This window comes from Passer montanus, unplaced genomic scaffold (assembly GCF_014805655.1).
Source record: "Passer montanus isolate IOZ18808 unplaced genomic scaffold, ASM1480565v1 scaffold86, whole genome shotgun sequence".
NCBI lineage: Eukaryota > Metazoa > Chordata > Aves > Passeriformes > Passeridae > Passer > Passer montanus.
The window spans coordinates 2028012-2051721 of record NW_024373923.1 but is presented as its reverse complement, the minus strand read 5'-3'; the positions used below and the strand labels follow the sequence as shown (position 1 = coordinate 2051721).

General features: G+C 47.9%; 1 protein-coding gene across 2 annotated transcripts in view; it reads left to right on the top strand.

The window, feature by feature from the left end:
• Positions 1–22272, top strand: part of SMAD7 (SMAD family member 7) — a 28066-nt gene extending 5794 nt beyond the window's left edge. Inside the window, exons 5-6 of one of the 2 annotated variants that reach the window (XM_039733376.1) lie at positions 1679–1750; positions 20364–22272. In XM_039733376.1, coding sequence (XP_039589310.1) covers positions 1679–1750; positions 20364–20902 — 611 coding nt within the window. In that variant the 3' untranslated portion in view covers positions 20903–22272. Of the gene's footprint in view, positions 1–1675; positions 1751–20363 lie in introns of both variants that reach the window. The other variant, XM_039733375.1, reaches the window with a different exon arrangement.
• Positions 22273–23710: the final 1438 nt, after the last annotated feature.

The following is a 23710-nucleotide window of genomic DNA, read 5'->3' as shown; positions in this document are numbered from 1 at the left end:
TGAAGGTAAAACCAGCCCCAGTGCCCACTATTAAAGACAGCCCTGGCAGCTCTGTGGGCAGTAGGACGAGGAAAACAACGAATCCAGGGCAGAGACCCCATGAGGATTCTGCCTTTGGGCTCATCCTGACTCTCCTGGCTGGTCTAGAGTTGAGCTGCAGCAGCCCTGAGTTTTGGAAAGGGAATTACAGGGATGATTCATGGATGAGGGGAATTGTCTTTTGCGTGACGGGACATGGGAAGGGAGCTGAGGAAGAAGTGTGGTAGCACATCACCCCATTGCGAGGGTTATAAATTTGAAGTTTGGGTAAGAGCCTGTCCTGCCTGATGTGGTAACAGAGAACCTGATCATGTATGATCTCTACAGCAAGAGTGATGTCCCTTATCCACAGGAACTCCTCAGGGAGCAGTAGGTGCAGGCACGGGGAGCCCAGGGCAGGGAAGAGTGGTCCAGCCTGTGTTCAGAAAGCATCTGTAGCTCAAGCAGCAGAAGCGATCACAGGGATGGGAATGGCTGGGAAATCTCCTGTCTGGACTAGAAAGAGTTAAGAAAAGTAAAAACCCTATTTCTTTAAAGCATAGAAAGCACGGCAAGGCATTTAGAGAGCGTATCATATACAGTATTTCACAAGTAAGTCTATTTCCTGTCTCCCCTATTGTTTTCAGTTTGATTAAGTATATCCTGTTAAACTGTATATTCCTGTTAGGGCTTTTACTTTACTCTGATAAAATGAGGTTATGCAGACAGGAATTTCTTATTCATTGGTATTTCAGGGGTGGGATCTGGCAGAATTGCTTTATCAGTAGGGAGAAAATCATCTTGGCTCTCCTCGTGGTGGGCCTTGCTTTGGGATACAGATGTGGGTGAAATGAGGGCATAGAGAGCCCAGATTTGGTGAAATCCTAAGTCTCTCAGGACCAGAAGTCTGCATGAACTTCACAGGTCTTCTCAGGCTTGTTCTTCAGCTCATGGTCCCACATGGTAGTGACCAAAAAGCTGGAGTTGTCCTGTAGGACCAGGGGGTCAGTGTTGGCTTCTGACCATTGCCACCTGGAAGAGCAGTCTTAGGGTAGAGAGGTCCAAACCTTGATCTCCAGCACCTGTGTGCATTGGGAGAAACCTCTAAGGGAGCAGCCAGTCTTACCCTGCCCTTTGTTGGTGCCCAGAGGAGTGGGTCCCGTTGCCCAGGAGGTGGCAATAAGGTCTGCCAGCAGCTGCTGGTGACAAAACTTGAGCAGCGCACCACAAACTCAGCCTGTTCACTGCACAAGGGCAGCAATGAGACGTTTCCCTTTCGGTTCCCGTTTTGGTGAGTTACAGGTTTTGACTAAATTGGGTGCACAAAGCCACGATTTGAGCATTTTTGGAAGCTCGCTTGCATCAGAACGGCGACAACCTTGATCTCCTCAGCCGGTGACTTGTCCAGAGAGGTGGCAGCCAGCCTGTAATTTCTGCCAGTCTATAATCAGCGCTGGCTGGTGATGAAGCGCAGCCTTGACTGAGACAACGAGTTAGGGTGGATGCTTCTTGATGAACTACCGTCTCTGCACGGACAATTAGTAATCGCTTCCTGCTAAGCCCTTTGGAATGTGTGTTCTGCTTGGGGCGATGCTGGGAGCCTAAAAAGAACCACCAATATACTGACTTTTTTTTTTTTTTCCTTCCTCTGCTCCAGCAGATTGTCCAGACTCTGTGCCTTCCTCCACTGAAACAGGGGGAACTAATTGTCTAGCCCCTGGGGGGCTCTCAGGTAAGACATTTTCTGCTGTCCTTGATCTTGGCCGTGGGTCGCGTTGGCTGGGGTTCCTGACAAAAGGTGGAGTGATGCTGGGAGAGTTTTGGGAATGCACATCACTGGGAAGGGCGTGCTCAGAGCGGGAGTTGGGTTTAATTTCAGTAGCAGCCGTGTACCTGTTGTGCAGAGGATGTGTTGAAACCCCAGACAAGGTTCTCCATCCCTGAAAGTGTCTGTACTTCCTTTGGATTCCAGCCTTATGCTCCATTCATTTTTGGGCTAAGGCAGGAAGAGGCAAAAGGACTGAGACAGGGGAAGGCTAAGCAATGTTGGTTGGCCATTCATTCAGGTGTGTGGATTATGGGTGCAGGTGCAGTTGTACCTTAAAGAAGGATTTGGTGTCAAATCCTTGACTTGGTGTTGGGGGAGTTTTTCTCTGGGATGAGAACCCTGCTCAGGTTTTGCTCCTGGTGAGGTCACCAGCATCCCGCATCTGATGCACAAGGCTTGTGGTGCCTGGGGAGGAAAGGTGGCCCATTTTTCTATAGAGTGTGTTGCAGAGAGAGTTGTTGATGTTTTGTATCCATTCCTGATATATTCAATGATTTCCATTGTTTTCCTACTTGCCATCTCCTTCAGCCTCCAGTTGCTGTTACAGGATGGAGGCTTGTAAGGTACTTTCTCCACCCCTCTTGGAGTTTGTGTAGAGACATAGGGCAGTTTGGGTTAGAAAGGACTTTTGAAGGTCATCTAGTCCAACTCCCAACCCCATTTCCAAGGTGTGATGTCTCCAGCACCTCATCTTCCAGCCCAGACTGGCCACCTCAGTGTCTCTACCAGGATTAAAGTGTCTGAAACCATGTACCTGCAGGTACTGGCTGATGTTTGAAGGTGCTTGCCTTTGTGGGGATGTCTCCTTGATTTATGATTTATTCATCACCCTGAAACTGGAATTCAGAATTAGGTCGGCGGCGGCTGCACGCGCGTGCATCTGCCCCTGCCTCTCTCCAGGAATTGCGTTTGGTGTGGATGTGATGTCTTTAAGTGAGCCTTGTTTGTTTTTCTTTGGGTGTAATATATACCCTGTCTGTTATTTGAGAGGGGAGCATATTGTTTGTTCAAAGGCCCTAATGAGAATTAATCAAACGAAGGGGGAGAGGGAACAGGAAAACTTGTTGCTGTTTGGGGTTTTCTTTTCTAGAGACAGGAGGATTTGAGTTTTAAAAATTTTTTTTGCCATTGGAGCCTATAGCTTCAGGAAATTAAAAAAAATGGGCTTAGAAAGAAAAAAAGACAAGAAGCAAAACAACACAATAAGGATGTTGTTAGATCTTTTTTTTTCCTTTTTTTTTTTCCTTTTTCCTCCTGAAATACACCCGTTGCAGAGGGGAGGAGAGAGTTCAGTTCCACAGGATACCACATGAAATAAGCAGAGGAAGTACTCGCTTTTAAAAGGGGGCTTTCTGTAAGGTTCAGCCTATTGATAACATCTCGTCTGGCAGCTCTGCTCCCGAAGGGAAGGCGGGAGGTGGGGGCTTGGGCTGCAGGAAATAACATGGCTCGTTCCTGGTGCCTCCCAAAAGGCTACGGGAAGGGGACCCCCTAGCTCCTTAATTGAGCTTCTTCCCCAAATGGAAGCACATTTCCACCTGAAAGTACATTTTTAACTTACTTTATTCTATTGCTATTATTTCATTGAATTTTTTTTTTTTTTGGTCTCCCTTATCAAAGGTTCCCCCCCTCCCCAAGCCTGGAAACAGAACCTTTTTACGATCATTAACCGCTCTTTTTTCCTCCCCAAATGTAATTGTAGCCATTTAGTTTAATGAGGAGCTGATAGGAGAGTTGACTCTTGAAGGGATATGGTTAGCTACCCAAGCCCTGAAACAAAGCCGAATGCCTCCACATGAAAGAGCATTTGTTTTGAATTTGCTCTGATTTACTGGCATCTCCCTTCCGCGCGCAGAAGTGCAGTGCTGAAAATTCCCAACTGGAGAGACCCAGTCAAGAAAGGAAAATAAACGCACTTTGGAGCAATCCTCCAAAGCTCACTTTCTCCTCCTTTTTTTTTTCCTACCCCCTCCTGCATATTTTAGTTAGCAGAAGAGTGTGTTTGAAGAGGGCTTTAATGAGTTATTGGCAGGGTATGTGGCCAGCACTTTGGCTTGGTCTTATCTGTGTTTGGGCAGATAGGGATGGGTGATGCTGGGTGGAGAATCCAGCAATCCCTCCTCCCCTCCAGACCTGTACAGTGTTGGATTCACAGCTCCTTGGTGAAAGGATGGCTTAAGAAAAGGGGAAAAAAGTAATTATTTTGCTAATTTGGAAACTGGAGCGGGTGTGTGAGGAAAAAGGCATCACAAGTAGTTGGTGATGGTGGTGGTGGGATCCTGCAGCACTGCAGGCTTTGGTCATTAGTGATGTGTGGTGGATGCTGGTGTAGCAGCAGCATCAGTATACCTGCTCTGATGCCTTAAAGAGCGGGATTTGGCAAGGAAGATCAATCCCAGCCCTCAGAATTTGGGAATGAGGCCAGCCTGGGGTTAACGGCCACTCCGGCAGGGGAATGCATGGAGAGAGGATGGTGGCAAGGGGAGCACTGAAGGGGCTCAGAGCGAGTGTCCTTGCAGCTCTCCGTGAGGAGCCTTTCAGAGGAGGAGCCTCAGATCAGCCTCTGCTGGGGTCTGCCTCTTGCTGGGGCTGCAGGCAGTTGTGCTGATGGATACCAGAGGCTCTGGAGGACGTGTGGCGGGGGAGCAGCATGGCCAGGGCATGTACAGGGAGTGTTTCCCCCTTGTGATAACTACTCTGAGCTGTTTCCCCCTTGTGATAACTACTCTGAGCTGCTCTTTCCCTCCCTCCCTTTTCTTTCTGTTCTCCTTTGTGACCCAGGAATGCAATCCTGGGTAGTCCTTCACACCGTGATGGTGTTCCCTTCCCATCCCACCTCTGCTCTCTCTTCCCCAGCCATCCCACTCTCTGGCTGATGTACCCCTCGCTTCCCCCGGGCACTGGCTCTTGCTTCTGTATTCTTGGCTTTATTTGTTTTCTTATATCATCTTTATTTTTACCGGTGGTCAGCCTGTGGGTAGGTCAGGACTCCTCGCTCATGGTTGCTCCCACTGACACTGCTGTGCTCAGGTATTACTAGCCAGATCCTTTCTGTCCTCCGTGTGGTTAGAGAGCAAAAATATCCCATTGGGGATAAAAATAATTCCCGTAAATAGGAGACAGAGGGTGGTTTTCCTGTATTTTGAGCGGACTTGTTCTCAGCAGATGTGTTTGGTTGTGACTTCTTTCAAACAAGCAAAGCCATGTCTGGAGTGCCTGAAGGTGGCTGTGGCCCATGGCTTGGTGGCATCAGGTTGGTGGGAGCCAAATTCCTGTTTGACCCATGGAGAAGACCTGATTCGAGGGTAGAAGTGAGCTGGTGGTGTTGGTGCTGGATCTGCTGGCAAAGCAAAGCTCTCGAGAGCTCACTTCCCTCTGAGCTTGTGCTCAGAGAGGGAGAGCAAGCTGAGCTTGTGTCCTCACCACATCCACTGCTTTTTTATAGAGGTTGTTCCTAAAATACCAAACCTGAGAGGTTATCCAGATTTTGGCCTAATTCTGCTGATTTGCCCAAACTCTGGAAGCACCTCAGGCTCTCTAAGAGCCAGTGGATGTTGAGTGATGGTGCTTGGTGGGTGCTGGATCAAGGTTCTGCAAGCCTTGAGGCTGGGAAACCAACAAGTTTCTTCTGTAGCAGGCACAGACTCAGTTTCTCCCTCCCAACTCCACACCAAAAACACAGGGAAAAGACTTCCCCAGGCTGGAAGAGCATTGGCATGGTTCCCTACTCTGGCTCTCTGTGCTGTGGGACCTTGTCTGGTTTAAGGGACCTCTTGGCTGACTGACATTTCATTCCAAAATTGCGGACAGGCCGGGAATGTTTCACTATGCCTCTGATCCCTGCTGGTATCTGCTCGATGGGGAAGAAGCACCTTGTCCAAATCCGGAGATATTTGCCCCCCAAAGCGGCTTCCCGTCGCTCTCCCCTTGCCCATGTAAACAGGATCCTGTGCTGTTTCTCCGCCAGAGCCCTGCCTGTGTTTTCCCGTTCCCCCCACTTCCACCTCCCTCCCCTACGGAGTTTATAACCTCCTGTGAAATGCCTTTATTTACAAATTGGCATCCTATTATAATCTGAAATTGAGACATCTTCCTGTGGAACTAGGATTGTATATTTGTCCCAGGGATAAACAATTGCTTGGGAATTTTTTTTTTCTTTAAGTCACTTATTTTTGGTTTATTTTTGAGCTTACGTCGTTTTAATATTTTTTAATTTGCTTTGAGCGTCGCAGGGCGTTGCACCCTTTCCTTCCCAGCCTCACTGGGAGACATGACCCCCTGCTCCTTGCTTACCTAAAAACCACAGTCCTGTCCTGGAAAGGACAAGGTTATCAGGGGTTAATGCCAGGATGACAGCACTGGAGCCTCTGGAGCAGAGCAGGCTGCCTGCCAGACTAGGAGCCTCCCGGCTCCCTCGCACATCATCTGACCGTGGCCGACTGGGAGGAGGGAGCTGGTGCTTGGCACTGACCCCGGGCTCTTGGCTTGGCCACCCGCTCTGGTTCCTTCAAGCCCCGTGAGGGCTTTTTTTTTTTTTTTTTTTTTTTTTTTTTTTTTAAGGGGCTTCTCACCCTGTGGGGACCCCCCTGGGACCCAGCCGGGATCCTCCTCCCAGCCCCGGGCGTTTTGCCGATTAAAATCCTTCCAAAGCAAATAGAATCCATTTAATAATTACTTTTAAGTGCTCTAGAGCCTCTTGAGTCTTTCCTAGATACTCTTGTATAAGGTGTTTTAAGAAAGAAATGATAGCAGAGGTGCTACCCCCATTAGATAGTTTCAATCCATACCTGTACAGCTTCATTAAACCCATTTTTCCAGATGCCAGTAGATTTTCCCAGCCAAACCATGTCTTTGGAACAGCTGATGACAAAATGCAGAAGACCCCAGGATCAGCAAGCCCATCATAGTGGGGATGGCAGAGGGAACAGTGATGGGGGACCATGATGGGGTCACCTGTGTTTTAATCCCACAACATGGCACTTTTTAGGCAGAATGAGGCTGGGAGGGCAAATTTTGGAAGTCGAGTGTCAGTTCAAACCGCGCTCCGCTCGCAGTAGCCGTCCCGATGAGCAACTTGATCACTGGGGACATTTAAAACTCCATGGGACAAAAACACTCGTAGAGGAGCAGCCCCGGGCTGGCAGGGATGTGGCTGCATCGTTTCCATCCCCACCGTCTGCCAGTGGGTATCGCTTACACTAAAGGAACCAGTAACATTAGCCACATGCATTTCCCTGCCATGGGCAAGGGGGATGCCTGCTTCCAGCCACGGTGGCCAACACCCCCAGCCTCCCTGCCGGCTTACAACGGGGTGCAGCACATTTTAGGGTGCCCAGGAGAAAACTGTGTGTAGGGCCCCTGTCCCCAGCCCTCGCTGTGCTCCAGCAGGACAGCGGGTGGGTGCCAACCCCTCTGCCGTCCCCCGCCGGCGTGAATGACCCACGCCGCAGCCTGGCCGCCTGCCTACTGTCACAAAGGAGCTTCCTTCCCAGTTTATTTTCAGCGCTGGGATATTATTAACCGCTGAGGCACAGCCTCTGTTCTAACCACCCTCGCTTTTTGCCTAAATCGCTTTGTTTTCGCCCGCCGTCGGCGTGCCGGGGCCGCCGGCGTGGCCGCGGTGCCGCCGGGGTACCGGCTGCGTCACGGCTGCTGTTGAGGAACAGAGGGCACGGAGGAGCTGATCCTGCACGGGGCTGAGGGCGGGCAAGGGAAGGAGCTCGGCGGCTCGCAGGATTTCCGCCTGCTGTCTTTGGATTAGCCCCTGGGTTTTTTCTTTTTTTTTCTTTTTTTTTTTTTTTTTCCTTCCTCTATTCTTCAACTTCTTTTAATAAATGCAACATCTTGGGTGCTGCTGTCTGCCTCTTTCTCTGCAAGTTATTTTACTTTATTTCCCTTTTTTAAAAAAAAATTTTCCTTCAATTTTCTTGTCGCATTTTTCCTCTTTAACTTTTGTTTTCCTTCTCCTTTTTCTCCTTTTCTTCCTTCTTATTGTCCTTATTTTTCTCCTTTCTTTCCTTCTTTTTCTCCTTCTTCTTCTTCTTCTCCTTCTTTACCTTCTTATTTTTCTCCTCTTTCTTCTTTTTCTCCTTAATTTTTTCCTTCTTCTCTTTCTTCTCATTTTTCCGTTTTCCTCCTTTACTCTTTTCTTCTTCTACTTGTTTTCTTTCTTCTTCCTGTTTTCCATCTCCTTGTTTCCCTTCTTCTTATTTTATTTTCCTTCTTAATGCAAGAAAAGAGCTTTTATGGGCAAGCATTGCAGGGATTTTCCATCCCCATCCAGGGGAGGGTGGGGACTTGGATCCCCTGTGCACAGACCTGCTGCCACCCTTCAGGGGGTCTTTGCCCATGGGCTCAAGTCGTCAGTTCCAAAAAGCTTTTTCCAGGGTATTTTGTGCTGCTGGGGATGTGATGTGGCACTCGCTAATGGACAGCAAGCTCTCATTTCTTTTTTTCTTTTCTTTTTCATTTTTCCCCTGTTTTTTTTTTCCCCTCCCTTCTTTTGGGTTGCCATTTAAATGCATGATGATAACTTTCACCCTGTTAATTAACAGGAAACATTGGGACAAGACAGGAAATTACATCAGTCTTTTATGAGGAAAGAGCCAAGAAAAAAAAATGCAAGAAAACATAGTTATTAGTGAAAGGAAAGAAAGTGCCAGGGGAGGGAAAAGAAAGAAAAAGAGAAAAAAGGAGGAAAAAACCACCATCTCATAGGCCCTGCTTTTCCAAGGGAGGCTGCTCCAGTACTTGATTTTATTTTTACTATGTTGAAAAATATTTGACTAGCAGGGTCACCTTTGCTTGAGCACGACGGTCCAGCTTCCCGAGGAATTTTTTTTATTTTATTTTCATGCTTTTTCTCAGCTTCCTTCCCCAAACTGTGAGGCCTAGGAAGCTCTTGGCCGGGAGACTAATTTTGGTTTGGCTGCTCAGCCCTTCAAATTGGTCCCCACCCAGTGTCATTATCTTGGTTTTAACTTGCAAGGGGAAAAAAAAAAAAAAACAAACCAAAAAAAAAAAACCACCCTGTAAGAGCTGGCTCAGCCCTTCTCTACCCTTTTAACCTCACTACATAAAAAACCTTCTGGCCTCAGCCTCCCTGGTTGGGTTGTGCTGGCAGTGCTGAAGCACCGAGGGCTGGCTGCAGGAGGTCCTGGTGGTGCTCTGGGTGATGCTCCCGGTGTGTGGTGACCTGGTCCTTCCCCCTCCTCCCTCAACCACCAAGTGGGATCCTTCTTGGGGTGCTGGATTTTGGTGAGCCAGCCTTGGGGTGAAGTCCTGGCTCCTGTGTGACTTTCCCCTGAGAATGTGGAAAGGCAGATTTTGCCATTAAAGGAATAATTCAGCACTGCTGGGGCTCTTAACTCTAGTTGCAAAGATGTATCTTGCAGATGTACGTAATAAGTGAGACTGCAAACGGTTAAAATTGAGCAAAATCTATTCAATCTCTATATATAGGTTGAATATGTATGGAGATAATTTATTCAGTATATTTTATGTAGTAAGTGAGACTATAAACAGTTAAATTGAGCAAAATCTATTCAATCTCTATGTATAGGTTGAATATGTATGGAGATAACTTATTCAGTATATTATATATATAATTATGTAAGATAGTCAACATATAATGTATATATTCTATAGATATATAAGTTGAATATATTCAATATATTCATTGTATACTGAATATATTCCATATTTGTATAGAATTCTATGTAATACTTACACAGGTTAAAGAGATTTTTTTCCTAGAAGTCAGAACTTCATCAATAAGAGGTGACTTTGTGGCTGTTAGGAAGGTGGTGGAAATTCAGGCATCTGTCACTTTTGCAAGTGGAGAGGTTGGCTGTGGATCCTGTGATTTTGGGTGATGGAAGGCTGTGGGTCAAATTTATGGGTGATAAAAATTACCAGGTGTCACTGCTGAGGAGGAGCCCCCTCCATGGTGGGCAATGCAAAATAATCCCTGAGGAGATGAGTGTCTGCACATTGGTGTGCAAGGTGAGGTTTTGAGTAGAAAAGCAGGGAAAATGGCAAAATAGTCAAAAAACTAAGCCATGGGATGAGGCTGTCAGTGACCTCGTGGCTGGGCTCTGGCAGCACCTTCCCAGGCAGAGCGGATGGAGTCAATAACTCCATAAAATCATTCTTTGAGCAGGAATCAAGTAACAGGAGTTTTATTTGGAAAAGGAGCTGGGAGCCTGAAGTTACATCACTGCATTTGAACTGATGAATTCATTTTCTTTGGAAGCCAGTCTGAGACTTTTTAGCTCATGATAAGGAACAAACCCATAAATCATAAGCAGAGGCCTGTAGTTTTACTGTTCTTTGTCACAGCCAAGCATGGAAAATGTATCCTGGGTGTCAAGAGCAAGAAGCCTTGGCTCACCTGAGCGTTGCTCTGCAGTTATTTTCTGGAGAAGCTGGTGTGGCGCTGGGCTTGCCAAGCCCCAGATTCCCTGGGCTTTATCCCTGCGTGAGGATGCTCCTGGGTTTTAGTGATGCCCAAATCCCTTGGGTTTCAGCCCCATGGGAGGATGCTGCTGCATCCCAGTGATGCCCAGCTCCCATGGGCTTTGTCCCTGTGGGAGGATGCTGCTGGGTGCTGGTGACACCCCAAACCCCCTGAGTTTTGTGCCTGTGGGAGGATGCTGCTAGGTGCTGGTGACACCCCAAACCCCCTGAATTTTGTACCCATTGGAGGATGCTGCTGGGTGCTGGTGACACCCCAAACCCCCAGAGTTTTGTGGGAGGATGCTGCTGGGAGTTGGTGATGCCACCCTGGTCACAGCAGGTCCCCTCTTGGGACGTGGCTCTGCTGCTGCCACCAGAAGTGGGCTGAGATGAGCCATGAGGAGTTTTGGGGCTTTTTTTTTAACCTGTGTGCTGCCGACCTGCCCCGTTTTATAGCCCGGGGCAAACCTCTGCTGGCCTCTGTCTGTGAGAAGGGGGTGCCAGCTCTGCCGGAGCGCCGGGAGGGCTAATTACTTAATGAATATAATATTCTCTATAATTGCTGCGCGTTATTAATCCAGAGCAAAGTGAGAGGCGAGGGGAGGGGTGTGTGTGCATGGCCGGGCTTGTGAGCTCCTTCCCAACGCCATCCATCCTGTCTGTCCATCCCTTGATTGCCCCCTGCCCGGGCCGGGGCTGGCGCTGTCCGTGTGTCCGTCTGTCCATCCCTGGGCGGTGACCCTGGGGTGTGTATATTCCATGTACGGCCTGCTCCGCCGCCTGCTCTTAGGAATAGGCGTGATTAGATTATGAAGGCAGACAGAAGTAATGATTAACTTTTTCAGTCTGCCTGCTGTCTCCAGTCTGGCGCTGGGTGTTTTTTTTTCCCCCTAAGTAGGCCCTGGCCCCGCGTCGACAGGGTATTAGGTTGTAAAGAAAGCCAGGAGGAATGAAGGCAAGGGAGGGAGGGGAAAGGGGAGGGAGGGAGCCTTTTCCATCGGATCCGGGACTGGAATTTATTGGCAGGAATGCAGTAAATGCTCCAAATGCCAGCCCAGCTAAACAGTTTTCATAATTGTTACGGAGCGGGGCACGACGAACGTGAAAAGGACTTTTGTTCCTACTCTGCTTTTTCCATGGGTTTACATCCCTGTGAGGGAGATGCTGCTCTGGGAAAAGTTGCTGGGAGAAGTGGGCTTTTTTATTTTTTTTGGTGTGGGGAGAGACATATATTGATGTCTGTTTTCAGTCTTTAGGGGAGAATTCTGGGTCAGTGTGCTGCAGGGAGAGGGTTGGGTTTTTTTCAGTACTGGAATAAGAACATCAGTGATGCTGTGTTGTGTATGTGTATGTGTGTCTGTGTAATGCAGTTAGGGGGAGGAAAAAATCCTAATATGCGTCTGTGTATTAGGTATCCATTTGGAAACCCTAGACTGCTCTACTTCAGTTTTTATTAAGGTCTTAACAAGGTTTTTAACGTGTAACCCACATGGCTACATGTTGGAGAGCTGTGGCTTTCCCGGGGGGCTGCATCCCTGCCCTGCCCAGGGCACCCCTGGGTGCTGGATAATCTTTTCTGCCTTGCAACAGTGAAGCCTTTTTTTAATTGCAAGAGATTTTTAAGGTCATCCTTTAAACCCCAGCTGGGTGGCTGCACTGAGGGGGGCTGTCACCCCATGGCTGGCATGGCCCAGTGGCCTCTGGTGGCCTCAGCATCTGAGGTGTGACTTATCCCAGAAGGGTGATGGGCAGGATGCTGCCCCAGGAGCCTCCAGCACAGCCCAAGCCGGGAGAGAGATTCTTGGCAAGCTCCTGCTCGGGTCTGATTTGCATTGCAGTAAGTCAGGAGCCCTTTGTGTGCTGGTTTCTCTTTCTCAGAAGGTTTCTGGTTGAGATCTGGGTTGGGTTTGGGTGGGGAAGAGGTGTGTCCTGGTGGCTGAGGCTGAAGGTGGCTGCTCCTCTCTGGGAGCTGGGGCTGGTACCAGCCCTGAGTCACCTGGAGCTCCCAGGGCAGCATCTCATGGGAGCTGGGCTGTGTTTTCCAGACAGGTCTCTTGGCTGGTTTGTTGCAAAAGTGAGATTATTTCGGGTTGCCTCGAGGAAGGGGAGAAGGCTGGAGAGTGCACAGGGCAGTGGAGCACCTGCACCACCCCCTGAGCCAGCAAGCCCCCACCAGCACAGAACAGCAATACATGCAGCACAAACAGGATTTCTAGGGGGTTTCCACGTGGATCTGCATGCCCCTGTGGCTCTTTGGATGGCCTGGGAGTCTTAAAAACGCCGTGGATTTTGTTGGCAGGGCCACTCTGGAAGGGTCTCACCTCTTGCAGCATCCCTTTGTCCCACCCAGCTGTCGAGTTGGAGCTTGGGGAAGGGATTCCCGTCCTACTGCTTTTTTGAAACAAGGGAAAAGTTTTCCCACACCTTTGAGGGGTGCAGAAGGAGAGGCAGATAAAGAAGGTTCTTTAAATTAAAACTTCAAAAATAATTAGGCTGACTGTATACTAAACAACAGCAAAGAGGCCCATTTACTGTAAATATTATGAATGGATTTGGCTGGCTTCTTCATCCCCACCCTTCCTCTAAGGCTTTTCTCTGAGCTGAGTCGAAATTCGGCCTTCAGACAGCACGGTACTCTATAATTTGCATGGCTGATGAGGCCTGAAGCCTGGTACGGAGGAAACTGGAGTCAGCTGGCTCCTCTAACCACTGGAGACAGGCAGACAGGCATTTTTGGTGTGTGCCTGCATATTTTCCCCCCCTGCCCCACCACCTTGTAGCTCCAGCCTTGCTTTGGCTTTTAAGGAGAATGGTCACAAGAAAAGGGTTCTTCTCTCCTAGAGTCGTTTTTAGCCGTGGTAATTGATTAATCACCGTAATTAGACAGTAGCAGTGACTAATAGGATGTTTATGAATCAAATTTCTGGTTTGGTGGACTCCATGAACTCGGCAGTTTCACTCAGGTTCTTTCTCTGCCATCCTATGAATGCAGGGGACATGCATCACCCCATTTTTAAAATATATTTTAAATATATTTTTTAATATTTTTGGACATTACTCCTGGTCCATCCTTGCCATCTTCCATGGTGATGTTTGCTCTTGAGCCTCTGTTGGTCTGCAACAACATGCTTGCAGGGCTTCTTTCTTTCTTTCTTTCTTTCTTTCTTTCTTTCTTTCTTTCTTTCTTCCCTTCTTTCTTCCCTTCTTTCTTTCTTCCCTTCTTTCTCACTTTTATGTTCTTGCTGAATTAACCCTTGAAAAGGTCAGGGCTGGGTTGCAGGCTGGGGGGAGGCTGACTCAGGGCACCACCAAGCTGGGGTGGGAACCTGAGGGGATGTCAGGGATGAGTCATCTCTACCCACCATCTCACCTGACCTCATTTTTTTCCTGATTTCACAAGGGGGGTTCCCAGCTCTGGGGAAGGTGATGGCAGTTTTTGGCTGGGTCACCTGGGGACTGAGCAAAGCCCTCCCAAACTTTCAGGTCACAGTTAATACAAACCTGAACCAAAGCCCAAGAAAAATGGGGAAATATGAGACTCCTTCCCCTGATGGCTTCTGCCATATTTTATCCTGCTTGACCTCATCAGACTCAATCTTAGTAAGCATCAGCAAATTGAAATCTTGCGGTGAAACTTAACATTTATTTTCGTGCAAGGTTGACTGATTTTGCAAGGAACAAGGAGCCATTTGAATGATTGATTGGACAACTTGCTAATAAATTAAAAAAGTAATCTTAAGGCTCTTTAGCCTGCATGACTACCATGTATGCTGAGCAATAAGAGCCGTCTAATTAGACATAGACACAAATTTATGGTCTGGCCTGTCAATCCATGGATTAAGGACTGCATAAGTACCTACTGACACGATGGGCTGTAATGGCTCCTGAAGAGATGTTATGGTCTATCATGTCAATAATCCGCAGATTAAAGGCTCCCTAAGTAGGTGTTGATGTGATGGACTGTCTCAGCTCTTGGGGCTCTTCTGCTGGGGAGGTGGAGGGACCCCACGGGCCCCCAGGGCGGTGCCATCCCTGCACAAGGTGAGGGTTTTATTTCTTCTGCAAGCAACAGGAGCTGAGCACAGGACCAAGCTTGAAATTAGGCTTTCAGGAACTGTCCCAGCCATCAAAAGCAGGGGCTCCTGGTGGAGGTGAAGCTGTCGAGCCCTTGTGTGCTGGGAGGTACAAAAGGTTTGGGGCAAACACTGCTGTGAGTGGAGTCTCCATGCTGCCCACAAACTTTGTTAAAAGCACAAAGCACCTTTTCTGCAGCAGGTTGTATTCTTTAATGTGGATTTATCCTCTAATTTGAACTTTTTTCCCCCTTTACTTCTGCTGAATGTACCTGGAAATCTGGCTTTTAGGTATTCTTTGTTTTGTTTGTCTGTTTGTTTATCTATTTGGCTGGTTTGGGTTTGTTTTTTTTTTTTGTATTGTTCTGTTCTTCCACCCTGTAAGTCACTTGAGAGACTAGAAAGAAAGTGGGATTACCTTTTTGGGTGCCCATTTTTCTTTGTTTTGATGAGCACACTGTGCTCTGTGTTCTCCTCATCTTGATGTAATGCCTTTCACTTCTCAAGTGAGGGGTCAGGGGGTTGTTTTTCCAGAGATCCTACAAAACCAGCACTTGCCAGTAACAGGAGGGGCAAAACTGCAACTGGAGGAGTCCTGAGAACCCTCCAGAAGAGCATTTAAAACCCCTTGGAACCCTCTGGGTTTTGTGTCTCCATCTCTTGCACGCCCAAGAGTAGGAGAAGATGAGGGTCATGCACTGTCCTGGACACACAAATGCCACTTAAGGTCAGCCAGGGGAGATTATCGGGCGCGAGACGTGCTGAGCTTGGTCTGGCCCCAGCCAGACACGTTGTGCTGACACCAGTCCAGACAATTTTTTTTTAAGCACAAATGCCCTCCGTGTGTGCTGGTGGATAAAGGAGGAAGGGCTGAGTGTGTTCATCTGCTCCTTGGCAGCGCCCATGGCGCTTGTTTTCCAGCAGAAAGCTGTCTCCTGGAAAGCCAGGCAGGGCTCTCTCCAGGTCTTTGAGTCCCCAGCAGCACAAGGATGTGGAGCTGCTGCAGCCAGTGCAGAGGAGGCACGGAGATGCTGCCAGGGCTGGAGCCCCTCTGCTCTGGAGCCAGCCTGGCACAGCTGGGGCTGCTCCCCTGCACAAGAGAAGGCTGCAGGGACACCTGAGAGCCCCTGCCAGGGCCTGCAGGGGCTCCAGGAGAGCTGCCCAGGCACTGGGGACAAGGCCTGCAGGGACAGCACACAGGCCATGGCTGCACTGCCACAGGGCAGGCACACATTTTGGGATGTTGGGCAGGAATTGGTGTCTGGGAGGGTGGGCAGGCCCTGGCCCAGGGTGCCCAGAGCAGCTGTGGCTGCCCCTGGATCCCTGGCAGTGCCCAAGGCCAGGCTGGACAGGGCTTGGAGCAGCCTGGGACAGTGGAAGGTGCCCCTGCCCTTGGCTGGGGGGGAACAAGAGGGTCTTTAAGGTCCCTTCCAGCCACAAAACCCTTTCTGAAAATGAGGATACTTTTGTTAGCAGTCCAGGGTAAATACTACCATGGTGAATATTGTGCCAGGGTTGATGCTTGATGGAAAATCCAGACCCAAGAATAAGGGAGAGGAGGGCGTGAGATGGTGAGAACTTTAGGAAGAACATGAGAAGATGCCCAGGACCAAAACTGCTTTTAGGAAAAATAGGTGTATATGTACATATATTACAAAAAGTGTACATAGTTCTGAATACTTCTACATTTGGATAGTTTGACTTGCCTCTAAACCTGATGTCATTGATGAAAGATCCAATTACAGGCATTTAAAATCCTCATCAGTAAAGGCCATTTTATTCCTATTTTCGGCTTTGAGATACTGGTGATAATTTTGACAGCCCTTGATGTGGTCAACTGGGAGCTGGTGGGTCAGATAGCTCAGTGTGTGCTAAACCTGCTCTTTTCTTTCAAGGCTGGTTGGCTACAGGAATACCTTTAGCTAAAAAAAAAAAAAACAAAACAAAACTCAAATATCCCCAGCCTAGCTCCCCTTTACATTCATGAACCTGGCATTGGGACAAGGCTAAGATCTGAAGGACAACACAGATCTAAAACAGGCCCAGGACAGGAGCTGCATTGTTTTAGTTTATTATTATTGTTTTTTAAATTCAGTTTTTCTAAAATGCTTTGGTTCTCTGTGAATTAAAAATAGAGAACTTTTTCCTCCCAGGCTCCTAATAAAACTGCTGGAGCTTGGAAAGGAAAAGTATGGATGACATGCTTTCATGAAATTAAAACTCACCATGTGATGGAGAGAAAAGCCACACCAGAAATTTCCTGCCACTTCCAAGCAAGGGGAGATGTGACTCCTTCTGCCGTAGCTCGGAAGAACCAAGTGTGGGACTTGACAAATTTGTGTGTTTCTGTGGTGTGAATGTCCCATACCCACTGTTGTTTCTGCAGCTGCCAGTTTTTTGTGGGGTTATTGCTTTGGTATCCCATCCTGCTGGATTTCTGCATGGATTTGGAAGCATTTTCAGCAGGAGCAGGATCATGCCCTGAGCCCACAGACAGCATTTCTCCCCATTGTGGAGAAATCCTGACTTTGGGCTTTTCTTGAGAAAGCTCAGGCAGGACTTGGTGGTTGTGGAGGTCAAGGCAAGTGGTGGGGACCCTCACAGCCTCTTGTGCTGATTGGTGAGTTGGGATTTAGCTGGGATGACGCTTTTATGGAGGACAATGGATGCATTGCCAAAACAGGGGCAGCCCCTCGGGAAAATCCAGGATTGTGTAAAAAATAAGGGGGAAAAAAAAGGGTTTCCCAGTGGGGATGGGATATGGTGTAACATGGTTGTGCTGGGGCATCACTGGGGATGAACCATCTGCACCAAAATGACAAAAGATGTTTCCCCAGTTTGGGGTATTGCCTTGATTTCTTCCCTCTGTGAGGGGCTAATGTGGATGGCTGCTCCCTGTGACTACAGTGATCAATGCAACTAATTCCCCAAATTCCTGAGGGCAGACTCACTGTATTTTCAGTTGTTTCTATACTATTATTTTTTCACAATGAGCTTGCACAACGCGCCGGGGGGAGCCTGCTGGAGCCTCAAGGCAGGCTGTAATGGAAACCATGGAAAATCCTAATAACCCAGTGATAGCAGCAAATGGAGGGATCCTTAATAACGAAATAATAGCGCAGATGTTTATAGCATTAAACATTATCATTGTTTGCTGGGACATGGGAACGCTCCCAGTTTGCTGGGAGTTTTCCAGGCATTTAGAAAGGGACGTGTTTGCACTGAGGAGCTCGTAAAAACGATGCTTTTAACTCAAAACAGGCATCCCAAAGGGTTTGTAGCCGTCTATGGGCTGTCACATGCACACGAGGATGTGTTGAGGAGGATGTGGCTGTGGGTTTTCCTGGGATCTGGGTTTTTGTGTGACTACAGCAGGCAGAGTTGGATGGTGGGTGCCTGCCATGACCCCAGGTTGCGCGGGGTGAACCCAGCAGGGTGTTTTTGAGCATAATACTTCTGTTTGCTTCATTTGCACAGATCCGTGATTATTGCCACCAAAAAAAGCCTTTTTTGGGGGAAAAAAAAGAAGTCTGTCACTGTAGGAAGCATCTCTTGAGTCACTTTTTCCTTGTCTCCTGCCACCTCCTCTCCTGTCGGAGTGATGCCACTGGCTTTTCCCACCCCTTTTCCTGGCGGATGCCAGAACCAGGGAAGGGGGTGGGAGCAAGGAGGCTCCTCTGGGGTCCCAACAACTGCAAAAAGCAGCTTTGGTGGTGGCTGGCAGGGAGGCCTGAGCCTGTTTATCCCAGCTGAGCCCTTATACTCTCATGGATTTTTGACTAGACATGCAGTCAACAGCTGAAGCCCGCAAACGGAAGAGGCTCTGGCATATTTATACTGTGTGCTGGCATCAGCTCCTTAAAAAAAACTCAAACATCCCGGATTACCTAAGATTCGTCCTTGAGGTCTGGTCACCCCATGTCATTCAGAAACCTAGTGGGATTCATTCATGAACTTCCAGCCCTCCATAAAGGTCCGTTCATTCATGGCCAAGGCAATTTTCTATTTTTTCTTCTTTTTTTAAAAAATTATTATTGGTAGGTTTGTGTTTTTTTCTTTTCCCTAAATGCTCTAGCAATTAAATAGCTCTCTGTGAGCAGTAGTGAACTAGTTGTTACATGGTCTTCACTAATACAAGCACAAACACCAGGTGAAAAAGTCCTTTTTTCCCACCCCTGCCACCTCCTGAAAGGGATGGTTTTATGTTCGAATCAATAAAAACCTGTAGGAATTTCAGCAGGGGTCCAATGGCTCCAAAATTCCCCCAGCTGCTGTAAAACAAAACCCAAAAGGCTCTGAACATCAACTGGCAGGCTGACAGTGAGGAGGGAGGTGGTGGGTGGTCAACAGAGATCCCCCTTTGGATTGAGGAGCATCCTTGCCCTGGATCCAGAAGCAACCCTCCCAGATTCTTCTCTCTCCCAGGCAGGTGGTGGAAACTCCATCCTGGAGGAGTTTCTTGCCCCTCTGGATGCACTTTTGCATGGATGGCACCCAATCTGTGTTAGTGGGGAGGAAGTAACCCAAACTGCCCCCCCTGCCCCTTCTCAGCCCCAGCTTTTAGCAGAACATAAAATTACCCACAACAGAGTCTTGTGAGGCACCAAAAAAGGGAGTGGAAGGACAAACTGGGGTGCATCTCAGCAGATGCTGTCCCAGGGACCACCCCAGCATGGCCAGAACCCCTGTCCCTGGTTTAACCTGGGAATGAGGGTCTCTATTTTGAGACATCCACAGCCAGACCCATTTTTAGTAGCTGCCTCCAGCAACTGGAGAAATATTTTCCTCGCTGGCATAGAAATGAGGAAATTAAAAGTGTGTGGCTGGGCTTTTTTTTTTTTTTCTTTTTTCTTTTTTTTCTTTCTTTTTTTTTTTTTTTTGTCTCCTCTCTTAAAAGCACAGCACAGGGCTTGAACGAGATGGGAAGAAAACTGGGAAAATGGGTTTATTAATAGCAAAAAGTAGAGAGAGCAGGCAGCCAGCATGTTGCCCTGGGGAAGGGTGGGGGGACTGCAGGAAGAGCTTTTGGTTGCTGGGTCACCCACCACCCCAGCTCCAGTAGTTTCTCTCATAGTTCAGGGGATTATTTTGGTAGTGCTCACTAGCTTGCATTCCCAGCTTGAATTTTTTTTTTTTTCAAATACTATTATAGAGATGAATAGTTCCCAGGTCTTAACATGCCTACTGAGGCTGGAAGGAATTACCCGCCGAGCAGCGCCAGGCTGCTTGGGATCCTCTGTCAGGAAAAGGGGCTTTCTCACATTTCTTCCCTCCTCCTGCCTTGCTTTTTCCTCCTACATCATTGCCATGCTGCATGGGGTAATTATGGGCCAGGGAGCTGAGAGAAGGGCTGCACGAATGAACTTCTACAATTTTATTGTCAGCTTTTAGGCAAATTTCGTTAACCTGTGTGAGATTTTTTGGTTCCCTCTGTCTTTTGGTGCTTCCCATAGGTTAGGGTGGCATCTCATACTGTCCATCACCAAGGCCCTGCAGGCAGGGAAAAGCCCCACACACCAGAGCAGTCAAGTTCTCGTCCCCTCTGGTCCCATGGGGTGGCTCTCAGTGTGGTTTTTTTAGCAGCACCTCATCGTTTTCAGTGTCTGTGCACAGTACATTGTCATTTATGGAAATAAATCTGTTATTCAGTAGTTGAGAATCAGGGGGTTCATGTGTTTGGTGGCACAAGCATCTCACCTCTCCTGTTGGCACTGGTGTTGGTTTGGGTGAGGGTGGCTGTGTCACTGTCACTGACTGTGTCATTCAGGACCTGTAAATCCAGCCAGAGGTAGGCACTGAAACCACAGAGGAGTGCCTCAAACCTAGAAATGTTTTTTTGGAAATAGTGGATGGATGTTGATGTATGTGTGGAGAGGATCTTGAAGACGTGGGCAGGCAAGGTCCTGCTGGTTCTGCATTGCTTTGGCTCGTGTTGATTCCCTTGGTGCTAAATCTCTCATTTTTCTTTCCCCCCTGTTGTTCTGCAGATTCTCAAGTTCTTCAGGAGCCAGGGGATAGGTCACACTGGTGTGTGGTGGCATACTGGGAAGAGAAGACACGCGTGGGTCGGCTGTACTCTGTCCAAGAGCCCTCCCTGGATATCTTCTATGATCTACCTCAGGGGAATGGTTTCTGCCTCGGACAGCTCAACTCAGACAACAAAAGCCAGCTGGTGCAGAAGGTGCGCAGCAAGATCGGCTACGGCATCCAGCTCACCAAGGAAGTGGACGGCGTGTGGGTGTACAACCGCAGCAGTTACCCCATCTTCATCAAGTCGGCCACACTGGACAACCCCGACTCCAGGACGTTGCTGGTTCACAAAGTGTTCCCAGGGTTTTCCATCAAGGCTTTTGACTACGAGAAGGCGTACACCTTGCAGAGACCCAACGACCACGAGTTCACGCAGCAGCCATGGACAGGATTTACCGTGCAGATCAGCTTTGTGAAAGGCTGGGGCCAGTGCTACACGAGACAGTTCATCAGCAGTTGCCCCTGCTGGTTGGAGGTTATTTTCAACAACCGATGACTCGAGACAGAGTGAACTCATGACATCTATACTACTTTGCTGCTATTACTTCCTTCTGAGTGCTTGCTTTTCATGCAGACTTTTTTTTTTGTTGTTGTTGTTTTTTTTTTGTTTTGTTTTGTTTTGTGCACCCTTCCTCGTTTTGAGAAATAGCTTATGAAAGATTTTTGTTGTTGTTGTTGTTGTTGTTGTTTGTTTTTTCGTTGTTTTTGCCTTTGGGGTATTTTGATAAATATATCTATTTTTTAAAAGTGTGAATGACCAATAACTCTCAGAAGGGCGAGAGAAGGGTGCAGTGGGGATAGATCACACGAGATAATTACTTCACGCCTCTCAAAAAGGATTATCCAATGGGGATCGATGGATTTGAAAGCCACTAGCTCTATGTTACAGCTCCTTCCCTTGGACAACACAAGGAGATGACTGTATTTTTGTACGCACCACCTTCCCAGTGACGGTGACACCGAGACCCCTTCCCAGCAGTGCTGACCCCGCGTTGCCGCCGAAGGATGGTGCAAAACCTTCCCAGACAGGTCTTTTACCGACCTTTTGTGTTTCTCTTGTTGCTGGGTTCATGTCTTGTCACTGTGTTCATTGTTCCACTGCTTTTTCTATGTTTTTTATGATCGTGGATTGATGTAAGGGTAGAAAACAACAGTGGAGGGACTCCACGGGCATGGCCCGGGCTTGATCATTTGAGCTGAGATGCAAAGTGACAGAATTCTAAACCTAAAAAAAAAGAAAAAATTAAATCTAAAGAAAAACAAGTGGGGAAAACAAGAGAAAAAGTGTTCACAACAGTCGGTGTGTCATAACCTGCTTAGATCAGGTTATCCAGGTACCATCTTATCTGGAAATGCAGTTGTGCTTTCATTTCTTCTTGAATTCATACACGAGTATGATACTTTTACACTGTTCTTAGCTCAATGAGCATGTTTAGACCTTAACATAAGCTATTTTTCTAAATATAAAGGTTTAATTGAACAAGAGAGCATTCTTCTTGGAACTTTAGCATTGTAGTGCTTTGGAAAAACACCCACACAAAAGAAAGGACTCCTTAAAAAAACCTGAGATTTATTAAAGAAAAAAATGTATTTTATGTTATATATAAATATATTATTACTTGTAAATATAAAGACGTTTTATAAGCATCATTATTTATGTATTGTGCAATGTGTATAAACGAGAAAAAAGTAAGAAAGATGCACTTTGCTTTAATATAAATGCAGATAACAAATGCCAAATTAAAAAAAAAAAAGAGAACACAAGATTGGTGTTTTTTCTATGGGTGTTATCATCCAGCTGAATGTTTCTTTTTCTAAAGGAGTCTATGTTCCATTAAAAAATAAAAATGTACACTTGATCCCAAACTGTGCCAAGTGGCTTTTTTGGTGGTGTGGGTGAGGGAGACTGGAGAGGTGCAGCTCTGAGTGGGTGCTGCGTGGGGTCAGTGGTGGGAACACCCTCAGCTGGGGTGGGTAACATCTGGGTGGGATCGTCCTGAGCCTTGGGCTGCCCTGGCCTGGTTTGGTGCCCGTGGCTTTTGGCTGCCCAGTTTGGATGCACCCCATCAGCCCAAGGCTGAAGGGACTGGCTGCCCAAAATCCGCTGGGTTGTTTTTGCTGTTGTTCCTGTTTCTCCCAGTTTCAGCCTGAAAAACCCCCAGTGCTGGGGACACAGCTCTGTTTGAGCCTGTCCCTGTGAGTATTTGTCCCACAAATACCAGCCCTAGCCTGTGCTCTCTGCTGGGACACAGGCGGCCTGTGCTAGCAGCTGAGGAGGAAAATATCAGGAGGAAGCCAGTCTTTGGGTTTTCCTTGACTATTTCCTACCCTTTTCATTTCCCATGCCTCTGAAAATAAAGGTGGGTGTTCCTTTTGCCCCCCTCATGCTGCCTTTAGGCGTTCCCTACTCCACATCCCCCTCACACATGAGCTCTGCCAGGGGCAATTCCCTATAAATTGTTCCTGCCTTCTGTGGAGCAGGACCTTGGGTGGAAACCGGAGTTCTGGAGACTGAAGAATGTTGACAAGAAGAATGTCCAGGTGGGCTTGTGAGCTCCCACCCTAGCGAAGGGCACGGACCCCAGGAATGTGACCTCAGCCTCTGCTGTCCTCCATGGGGTGGGTGGGCAGGTCAGTCCCTGTGAGCATCAGCTCCGTGCTGTGCCTTCTATTCAGCACAGACATGAGGGATTTACTGGCACACAGCGTTTAGGTGTCTCCAAATGGACTCTGCCTTCAGCTGGATCCGTGGCACTGAACACATGAACCAGCTCCAAAAGGGATTTTGATCGCGGGCCTGTTTCAGTTTGCAGGCCCTCTCCTCACCCTTCAGGTGGGAATCAGCACGGAAAGCTGAGGCAGGGTGGATACACCCATCTTGTGTCACTTGATGTGCACTGAGACACACCCAGGAGGACAGGAGTCCTCCCAAACAATCTCATGTGTGCCACAGTTTGGCTCACTTCTGTTCTGAGCCACCAAATGTGAGCTACCCAATAATGACAGGACACCTGCGTGGTGCAGTGGGCCAAGCTGGCAGTGATGGCATCCATCAGAAGCCCCAGGATCACCATCAAATGCACTGCAGGTGAAGGATGAAGCAGACAAATGCCTCACAAAACCCTTTGCTTATTCCTCTGGAATTGTATAGCACTGATCTGTGTGAGCAGGTCTCTGTGGGCAGCAGGAACCTGGGGCTGGAAAGATCACTCCAAATCTAGGAAATGACCAGGTACAGGGTCATGCTGGGGTTGCAGCTAGCTGTCTAAGAATCTCAAAAATCAGAAAAAAATCATGAACTGAT